General features: G+C 34.7%; 1 protein-coding gene across 1 annotated transcript in view; it reads left to right on the forward strand.

Moving 5' to 3' along the window:
* The window catches only part of LOC121734273 (furin-like protease 2), a 46,027-nt gene extending 41,525 nt beyond the window's left edge, over window positions 1-4,502 (forward strand). Inside the window, exons 10-12 of the mRNA XM_042124766.1 lie at window positions 265-365; window positions 1,193-1,377; window positions 4,002-4,502. Of these exons, the coding sequence (XP_041980700.1) occupies window positions 265-365; window positions 1,193-1,377; window positions 4,002-4,166 (451 nt within the window). The 3' untranslated portion in view covers window positions 4,167-4,502. The remainder of the gene's footprint in view (window positions 1-264; window positions 366-1,192; window positions 1,378-4,001) is intronic.
* The last annotated feature ends 7,016 nt before the right edge of the window (window positions 4,503-11,518 follow it).

Below are 11,518 nucleotides of genomic sequence, written 5' to 3' on the forward strand. Positions count from 1 at the left end.
GTAGAAAATGTGTCAAAATATCATTAAATTAAAGTTTAAAAAATCATTAAATGTCTCTGTGCGGTCTTTAGCCTATTTTAGGGACAGAAAATAATTTGTTTATCATCGAGTAAAGGAATTTTCCTTCCAAGTTCTTTCCGACAAAAACATCATCACGTACTTTTGCAGCCAACAAATTAAGAGTTCCCTACTTATAAAGGAAAGTTTTTAATTTTATATGTAAGTCCACAAAGGTTTCTTTATAAAGTTTATTTCTTTTTGCAGAGTGAATTACAAATGTCTGCCTTGTTGTACAGAGAATAGCGTATCTTTTTATTTGAACGTTAACGAAACGAATGACTGTTGCCATTGTGACAAAGATGTGGGTGAGTGTAAATTTTAATTACTTGGTTTATCCGCACGAGTTTAATGTGGAATGCATCCAAGCGAATTATGTTTCCCTAATCTTATTAAGAACGAGCTTTTGCCCGCGGCTTCGCTCGCGTTAAGCAGTATTATTATATACAAACTTTCATCCCCTATTTTAACCTCTTGGGGTAGAATTGATCAAAATCCTTTCTTAGCGGATGCCTACGTCTTAACAGCTACCTGCATGCCAAATTTCAGCCCGATCCGTCCAGTGGTTTGGGCTGTGCGTTGATAGATCACCATGTCAGTCAGTCACCTTTGAGTTTTATATATTTAGATTCTTAAAAAATTACATATTTTACGCTTACGTGGTAGATTGTAACAAAACACTTATAATACTTTATTGTTTGTATGTGTCCTTTATATAGAGTTAATTGTGAAAGTAGCAGTATCAAAATTGAAGAAATGCTCCAACGTTAACAAGAATTAAAAAAAAACTAATTTAGCGCCGTTACACATACACACACTAAAATATGAACGCTTTGTTTTGTATACGAGTATGACGGCAGCTGAAATCCAGCTAATGGGCTTTGGCCTAGCCTAGTATACCACCTCGCTGGGTCGGAAGATCTTCCTTTATCTCTAAAAAGCAAGTTCTTACACGAAAGACATCCCTCAACACTTTCAAACAAATAATCGACAAAGCGCGCGGACTCTCGCACGAATGGTCCCATACCTTTTATTGACATCAAGGAATAAATGGGCAATGTTTTTTTACCCCGTTTTTTGCCATTTGGCTACGGAACCCTGAAGGCTATTGTTCTAAAGAGCGTAATTATTTTAGGTGGCTGCTTAAACGGCTCATCAGCGGGCAAGCGACGCATTGCGGAAAATGTCAGTGCCCACGTGACTGCATCCTTTTTTGTCGACGGCTCCAAGGACCCTCCGAGTTTTTTTGACCATGATTTATTAATCTGGTCCGGAGCCGGGGCAGGAGTCCTGATAGTGGGGATAGCAGTTTTTGTGAGGGTAAGCCTTAAAAATCTTTTTAAGTGATAAAAATTTATGACTAAGTACATATTATTGTCATTAAAAAAAAAGTTTACATTTTATGATTACTTCACTTTTACAATAAAAGAAATGGGTTACTTTCTAAGCCAGGAGTAAGTAAGTAAGTATCTGAGTAAGTGAGTTGCAAAACTTGATTTTAAATTAGCGGGTCCGACCGACGTTGTCAAAATATGAACTACGAAGCTTGAATTGTAAAGAGCAATAATAGTCAGGGAGCCCTAGAACATTTTTTTTTATTACTATCAAGCTAATTTTTTGTGAGTACGGACGGACGGACGGACCACCAAGATACAGGCTTTGCCTAGTTTGGGGTCCCCTGGTTAAATAATAATATTGCAATTTCTAACATAATTTTAAATAAGTGTACACTCGAATCATGTAATGTATTGTAAGCAACCTAAATATTATGAACTCTTGTACTTATGATGTTATGTAAGTTAAATAAAGTTAAAGTTAAAGTATTCAAAAAAAAAAGCTTCATTTTGATAGGACAAACAACATTTTTATTTGCGAAAAATCTTGAAAGTGTTAGCTAACAGAGATAGAAAGGATTTCATACTTTGATTTGATGGTCCTAAAATATTGATTGTTCTAGTTGTAGGACAATGTCACTCTTAAATTATATAACTATCAACCTACCAATATACAAAAAATCAGCAGGTTAGGGTTCGGTTTTAGGGTAACGTAAGCAACCAAATTTTGTTGATTTCAGAACCCTAAAACGGAACCCTAACCAGTCGAGTTTTTGTGTAGGTATTGGTAGGTTATTAGTTATATAATTTAAGAGTGACATTGTCCTACATATAGAACAATCCATATTTTAGGACCATCAAATCAATGTATGAAATCTTTACATCTCTGTTAGCAACACTTTCAAGATTTTTCGCAAATAAAAATGTTGTTTGTCTTATCAAAATGAAGCTACTCACAAAAAATTAGCTTGATAGTAATAAAAAAAAAATTGTTCCAGGGCTCCCTGACTATAAGGGTACGTCATAAAAATAATTCTTCACAAAGGAGTAGTATCATTGAATTTCCTTCCATGTAATATGCTTTCCTAATAAAAGGTTATTAGGAAATCTCCTACATTATAAAAACACAACAAAGAAAGAATTACCGATATCATAATATGTTTAGACAATTTGTAACTTTCGTGATTAGCCTAGTACTACGCCTAGTATCATACGATACTATTGATACTTATAGCACACTCGAATCATGTAATACAAGTGAGCGTCCGTGGCCTAATGGGTAGACCTTCGGTTCGCACTCCTAGAGAGTGCAGGTTCGAACCCGGTTGGAGGCGTGTACCTATGAGATATTTTCTGATCTCAAGTACATAATACGGACGCTCGTACGGTGAAGGAAAAACATTGTGAGGAAACCCGCACATAGTTGGTCCCAGACGTATTGACTAGTTCTTTCCTCTGGACTAGGCCGACTATGATGCGAGAATGCCGTATGCGCTTGGGCAACCATACGGACATTTAAAAATCTTGTCCCAGGCACTACAATATTTGAGGAGTGGTTACTTCGCTCTGAAAAATACTGTATAAATCATCCACAACGGATGTAAAGGCCTAGTTTTATAGCACATTAACATCTGATTAATTACGGTATTTCATTAATTCACACAGATCAATGGAATTTTGTAGCCAAAACCACCGTGAAAAGTATTACTTGTTATTAATTAATACAACATTTATTTGCATTGCGTGGACAATAAACAAAATTACCCTGTGACCTATATAAATAAAACCAAATACTACACGTATTTGGTGGGTATTAACACAATTAACAATAATATATTATAGTAGACTATCTTCAATCTTCATAGGCAGTATAGGACCTATACAAAAAGACTTTCAAAAAAGTAGAAAAACAGTTAGGTACGTAGCGCGTAAGACTCTGTGTTAAATGAATTTGATTATAAAGAGTTATCTGTACTGTATAATATTGATTGATTTTCCTTTATAAAATATCAATCAATCAATTGATAAAACATCAATTGATTGATTGATATATATAAAGTAGTATTTGAGATACTTTTATAAGTATTAATGTTGTATGTACCGAGCACACAGTGTTTAACACAGGTAAAAATTTTAAGGTGTGGTAAAATCAAATGCGGACATTTTAGGCAAGATATACCTATATACTGCTTAAAACTGTAGATGTTTAGCCAAAAATATAAGTGTAATACTTGAAAGAAAATCTTAATATATATATATATATATATATATTTTTAGACGAGTTTGGTACTATTATCTTTTCTGTGGTTGAGCGGAGAAACCCACACAAGATCATGTTTAACTTTGGGTGTGACAATTTTTTTTTTGTAGCGCCTACACAATATAATAGCAGGTTAACATTATTCCAATCCAGTTATCTAATCTAGAGCTGGATAAAGACTATTGGTAAACGGGCACTGGAATGCACTGGAATGCAATTTTGCAAAGTAAGCTGGATTGGGTAATGTAAGCTGGCTATAAGTAAATACTATTATGTTCCCCGAATATCTGTATTGGTTTTTAAGCATACCTTATCAAGTCTTTAAAATTAACCAACTCCTCCTCTTTCAGGTCCGAACAAAGAGGCGTAATATCACTTTGTACCCGAAGACCGTGTACTCACAGCTGACCTCTTTCGAGGAAGACTTGACCGGGGCTCTCACGTCCTCCGTTACGTCTTTGAAAGCGATACCCTGCGACACGTTAAATTCTAATAAACTCGAGGAACCAACCTAGCAATTTGAACCTTAAGTCGATACAACTAGATTTAATTTACACTGCAGACTGATATAGGTGTTTCAATATAGTTTTAGCTTTTAAACTGTTGGTCCCTCTGCTAATCGAATTATGACCCTGTTTCATCCCGGGTCTAGGATGTCCAAATGTAGGTCCAAAATATATTTTCAGGTAATATATTTAAGTGTTATAGGGATCTTGGCCCAATTCCTGAGGTTTTTAACAGTATATCTATCCATTAAAACCATACGTCACAGAGACGCCATGGTGACGTGGCCAGTGACGTGATCATGGCAACGTCTGGCGTCTCTACGTCACCGCAAAGCGGTGTTTTTCTTAAATTCTATGAATATTTAAGAAAATACCTTGAAAAAATATTGAATTATCTGAGGAATGAGGATACTACTAAAATCAGCGACTGATTGAGTGACGGAGCACACAAAGACGTGCAAACAACTGGCAAAGTCAACAGTCGCCGCATCTGGAGCGGTCGACTCTGGCTACGCTGGCTACTTGACAACGTCGCCAGTCAGTCGCGAGGTGAGTTACCCGTCATACATCTCAATAGAACTAGTTAGCGACGCCGCCGCTGGCCACGTCGCTATGGCGTCCCGGTGAGGTATGACCCTTAGTCCTTCACAATTCCTTCGTCACTTTATCAGTCAAAATATAAACCATTTAACAACACAGTTGAATAGATAAACTCCTATTAAACCTCAAAACCGGGCACTAGTCTTGTAAATACTAGTTATACTAGTCAATCGCTTGGCGATGTAAATTACATATTTATTTAATAGCTACATAAAGCTCAGATAAGCCAATTAAAGGTGAACTTTCGAAGCGAGCTTCTATAGCAGTGATTCCCAACCTGTGGTCCGCGGACCCCTGGGGGTCCGCGAGTATACGTATGGGGGTCCGCGGTGTCATCTGGACCATACATAATCAGATTTTTTTTTGCTGTTTATTATATTAAGGGGGTCCCTAAAAACTGTACATGATTTTGTAGTGGTCCGTGGCAGAAAAATGTTGGGAAACACTGTTCTATAGCATCAGTGACGACGCGACAGTAAAAAATGTATGTATTTTCTTCGCTTCGGTAGTTACAGAAGATACCTTAGGGGTATGAATTGACGCTACATCCATTCAGCCAAAGGGCTGTTATTATTTCATTACCTGACTATTATTTGATATATTATTAAATAATGCTCGATATAAAATTAAAAAAGAACTATTGAGAGTAAATAACCGACTTCCAAAAAGGAGGAAGTCGTATTTTTGTCTTCTTAGTATTCAAACGGAAAATGGTAAGTTTAATAAATAAGTTATTTATTTACCATCATTTTCATCACTATAAGCTAAGCTAAGTTTCATACTGATCAAAACGAATTGATTTGCAAATTTGTAGTTCTATCACTCATCCATTAACTTTATAAACACGAGACCATCTGTATAAGTTGTTAGAAAAGGTCAAATTTTCCATCGGCTTTGGGATCAGCAGTCTGAAAGGCCCTATGTAAATAGATAATGGTTTTTTAAAGGCCATTATTATTTTGACGATAAATTGGCCTAAGTATTGCTTTGATAAACTTGCTCTAATAGAAATATATACAGTAGATCAACTTCATATTAGACCAACTAAATCGGCGCACGCTAACATAAGCGTGATATCAGATATCCAAACGTGAGTAATGGTTGCACTCAGAGCTATTTAAGAGGATACACCAAGGGCGAGAGAAATTGGAAATAGGTATTTGAAAATGTATTGCTGTCTTACCGATCTCAAGTCTCCCACCGCAGAGCGCGATAGAGACAACAGGACAAAAGTTCTAATAAAAGAACAGAAAATCTTTGATTCGTTGTCCGCTGATTCCTTCTCCAAAACTTAACCGATTTAAGTACTTTTTTCATTACGAATTAAAGCAAGACTTGAGCTGTGTTCCTATGTTTTATTTTTTTTTATATATTCTAGCCGCTTTTATTTTCTGGGTGTTTGAACACAGAGGAAAATCTGGCCATTTTTTTGGGTTTTTGGATGTTCTTATCTTTTTTAATAATAAAATTATGAAAAAAAAGAAAACATAGGGACATGTTAATAGTGGCCATAGATATTCAGGAAAAAAATCACAACTCTACCGGCATTATCCAGGGAGGAAACAGGGGACAACGTTTGAATGGAAAAACGGCGGTGTGGACTCCTCTTAACGCACCAATCCACAAGCGGCAGCCGCCTGCCGCATAACAATTGAAAATCTATTGTGTCTGCGAAAGCTACGATGGAGGTGTTAATGATTACTTACTTTAATTGAAGATTTTGACATACTTAATCTTTTTTATTTCTAAGCTCTTCATTAATTTAAAGTTATTAAATATTATTATTTCTGTAAGTGAGGACGTAAAAGAGCAAAATGATGCACTTTTGTGCGCGTAAATCTTACGCACTGAGCGGATTTGATTCAACTACACGGCTGAGTTACTCTACTGTATGTATTTGTATTATATTGTTTAGTTTCTCGTGTTACTTAAGTTATTTAAAAAGTTACTCCTAATATTTATATAATATAGAAAATGTACACTATGAACCAGGTAGATATTAAAGTTGTTTTAGGAGCTTCAAGTTCAGATTTTCTTTAGAACTTTAACTTAATTTTTTAAAACTTTAGCTAATAAAAATTGTTTATAACATTTTTTTAAATAAATACATAATTTATTGTTGTATGTGACATAACAATACGAAAAAAGTATCCAAAACTTTTGTAACTAATAGTGGATATAGTATAATTATTTTTAATACGTAAGTACATAAGACACAGTAAGCAACTCTGGAACGAACTGTCACCAGCAGTATTTTCAGACCAACCTGCCAATCTCCAAAGATAGAGCATATTCCCGCTTAAAAGGCTGGCAATGCACCTGCAGCTCTTCTAGTCTTGCGAGTGTCCATGGGCGACGGTAGTTGCTTTCTATCAGGTGACCCGTCGGCTCGTTTGCCCCCTTATTATATAAAGAAGTAAGCAAAGTATATTACAAGCAAAATAGTAAATTACCATTTATGTAAAAGTAACCAGAGCGTTTCCATTAAGTTTTAATAATTTCGCGAGACGGCTGCAAACGAGGCAGTAAATTTTTATTAAAATAAAAACTTCAAAGATTAACCTCTTTAGTACTTTACGCTGCTTTCGTACTCTTTAATTTTCCTTAATAGTTCTCACTTTATGAGACGGATGTTTTTATTAAAATTCCTTTGACTTTTTGGTAGCTAACTGCATGTTTATTTTTAAATACTGTGATTTTCCCATCGCTCAAAAAATTATATAGTAAAAGTTGCTATACTTCCGTTTTGGATTTACATGAATCTATTGTCTAAGTGTTTTTAAAAAGTATGATATTACCATACGTTTATTTTATGTATGAATGAAAAAAAAGAAACGATACACATATTTCAAACCACTTTTTCATCCCTTTAGAGGTCGAGTTTTAAAAATGATTTATTTGGGCGAAGCGCTCATTTAAAAATACATGTGTTCCAAAATTTCTAGCTCTAGGCGTCTGTCAACCAATCAACTTTGCCTTTGATTATATTAATATACTCGTCGTAATGACGTCTGTAATCAAAGAGCTTTTTGGATAAAAGATTATCGTCCTTATTAATCATTATTCATCGTAGCAATTTTCATCATAAATGAATTTCACGCTTGAGGTGTTGAAACAATAACTTTGCCACGTCGCATTTTGCTTCGTTTGACTTGTCGATTTCATTATCTCGATAATCTGTATAATCAAAATTATTTGAATTCGCCTTCAAATATTCATTGGAGATTAAAAAAAAAAACAAAAACCTGATGTTTTTTAATATGAAACTCGCGTTTAGAGCACTTCAAGTCATTCTACGCAGTTTTAAGGAATCGCCATTAATTATTCTGCATTGCGTTGTCAATTTATTTAACTTTTTAGAGGTTTTGGATACTTTATCGTAACCATGGTTAGTTGCCATGGTAATATGTAAGTGTATACAATAAATCAATTTCCTTTTCTATCAATATTTTTAAGGCTTTGCTATAAAAGCAGACTCGAAAAAATTAACTGCAGTTTGACTAAAATGTTAATGACTTATGAGAATTTGTTTCTCTTCTTTTATAGAATAATTAATACCAAGAATTATAAACTAATTGTTTGAGCTATACCTAGGCGATTGAAAGCCACTTAATTTGAAGAATGTTTGAATTGTACTGACTACTAAATATTGTTTGATATTATTGTAATACAACTATTTAGGGATATTAATATATATTTTTGCTGTAGTTTAATTCAATTATAGCGTATCTTTTACATGGTATATTTCTGTGTGTAATAGTCAATAATACTTTTTGTTATCGATGATATGAAGCGATCCATTGCTTATATTTTATTAACCATTCAATATGGCATAGGTTCGTAGTCTAACAGACTTGAGAATTGAATATGAAGGCACTAGAATATCAAGATTTTATTGATATGTCACCCTGAATGTGATCATAAATATTGTAATTGAGTTTGATGATACACACAGACCTGCGAGGATGTTTTTGTGTAGATAAATTGGTGACGGGGATGCATATGACAGTAAAAATGTCTCCGGCCATGAGAACTTGGGTTTTGGCCGTATGAAAATTGATACTTGATTCTTGAATGACATACAGGACATGGGTGTAAGCCACAGATATAGATCAAGATACATACCGCATGTGTATGTACCATCGAGGAAGTTGATTTCTATGCAATTGACAGACCAACGTTATTTGGTCGAATATGTCAATTCAATGTTAATTGTGGTCTGTCAGCTGGGTTTGACGTAACGCAACCAAACTACTTAGGTCCCCGATTTGCATAGGAATCAACTTCTCTGATAGTACTTCGCGTGCCATAACGCGTTCCCAAACGACGAGCAATGCTCGTCTTTCGAAAGTCTGCTATCGGAATCGGACGGACGGAATTTAAAAAATGCCTAAATGCTTATTGTGCCGAATTGAGCAGTAGAAATTCGAATAGAAACGTTGGCCTATAGATAATGGACACGTTTCTTATTATCGATACGTCACAGTAGGTAGGAAAAAAGTGGCACGCTCGTTTTCATGCAAATGAAGGGACATGCGGTATCTATCTTTATCTATGTCTGTGGTGTAAACAGCTGTTTCTTTAGTAGTGCAAGCTCATTAAATATTTCATAATATTATGAACTTAAAAAAATAAACGCTCATTTCACTTTATAAGTTGTAATTAGTAATCTTATATCTTTAAACGAGCAATGCTTGTATATATATAAATATATAATTGGAATCTCGGAATCGGCTCCAACGATATTCATGAAATTTAGTATATAGGGGATTTCGGGGGCGATAAATCGATCTAGCTAGGAATCATTTTTAGAAAATGTCATTTTATTCGTGTTTCATCTAACACCGAGCAAAGCTCGGTCAAATAGCTATTTATTATTAAGTGAAATATTATTTACTATTAATATAATGTGAAGATTAAAAATAAAATGAGTGAACAATGTTGAATGACTTGTGACTGGTTTCAGAGGTTTTTTTGACAGAATTTTATCTCTTGACCATAAAGTTAATATACCTAGCGGAATAGAGAAACAAAGGCCTGAGCAAGAGAGATGTCACTATCAGTAACACTGCGTGGTAAAAAGAGACGTGTGATACATGATAGCAGCACTCTTTTTTTGACGTCCAGTCGGCACGTGACGCACGTTGTCAATTTAATTTAATAGAAATCATGTTCAATCATGCTTGTGTATACGTATACGTACACATATTTTTACACAAAGATGAAACCAATTTCGGTTTCGTTTGACAGCTCGATATTGTTGCTCTATTCCGCTAAGTATATTAACTTTATGCTCTTGACTTGCTTTTGATTGTCTGACATCACATTTCATCATTCAACAACACTAATGAAAAGATAAATACTAAACACCAATCAAAACGCCTTAGAAACTATGCATCATTTAGTATTTTTTATTACTAGTTTCACAATAGTATAAATCTTGCGTGATTTTAAATTTCCACATTTTGTACAATTCAATCCAACCGCTGGGCAATATTTCAAAATGTTTAAATGAGAATGGACGTAGCGATTGTACTCACGCTATGTATAATTGATGTAATACTGGTATACCGGTAATGTCGCTGAAACTTATTTTTTAGCATTACGCTAAATTACATAATAGAACTTAATCGTGATATCATTAAAACGAGTCGTAAACAAGATATTAACCGTTTAATAAAAAAGTTTAATAATAATTTCTTAATTGCGGTTTGACACGAATGAAGGTACTGCGGTCGCGTGGAAAACCGGTGTTGAATGACATTTTCTTTGTTTGTAGCGATTGAACGATTGCGGTATTTGCTTGACATAAGGGCTTAGGGTCGTTTTAAGCCGAAACGGGATACAACGAGACGATGCAGAAAGTAATATAAGATTCAAACGCATGACGCCACTACCGCGTGTGTTTTTATTAGTATCGGTCTCGTTCTGACTTGTTACATGACTCTTATGGAGGCCTTCCGATCCTCTACTGCCACTTTATGATGTAGGTTTTAGGTTTCATTTTCTACCGACATTGGTCTAGCGATCCATGTTGCCGCAGCTTTGTAGTGGCGTATAGCAAAATGCAACCTATAGCCTATTTCATAAAGTTGCCTTTTATTTGATTTTTGTCGGTCGCGGTTACTTGCCGCGAAGATTGCTCCTTACTCTGTGTGTTACATTAATAACCTTTATATTTGGAATTTTAAACGCTGATTTAATGTTGTCATTTTTTAACTCGTAATAACTAAATAGGCCTAAAATGTATTTATTTCTAGCTTAATGCTTCGAAAGTAGTTAACATATCTTTTTTTAAGTGTTTCGAGTTGAATTGTAAATAGGAAATCAATTATAAATGTAACCATTATTTGTATTATGTAAATAGTTTGTAAATAATGTAAATAAATCGATGGTTTTTATGACGGGCATGTGTTTGTTTTATTCCATCATTGTTATGATCCTAATCAAAAGAATTATTAAAATCAGTGAGGCGTAGGAGTACGTTCATGTTACAAAGGTGCGCAATTATTATAGGCTGGGGTGCATTTCCATACTTTTTCATGGCCTATCGCACACTCATTTATAAAGTACCAGCTGACCCGGCAACGTTGTTTTGCCGTTTATACTATTTCTAGTATCAATATAAAAAATAGATAAAAACCTATTCTCAGGCCTACAGAATGGACATACAAAATTTCATTAAAATCGGTTGAGCCGTTTTGGAGGAGTTTGCGCACAAACATTATAACAAGAAGTTTATAATAGGATTTAGCTCGGGC

This window comes from Aricia agestis, chromosome 15 (genome assembly GCF_905147365.1).
Source record: "Aricia agestis chromosome 15, ilAriAges1.1, whole genome shotgun sequence".
NCBI classification, from domain to species: domain Eukaryota; kingdom Metazoa; phylum Arthropoda; class Insecta; order Lepidoptera; family Lycaenidae; genus Aricia; species Aricia agestis.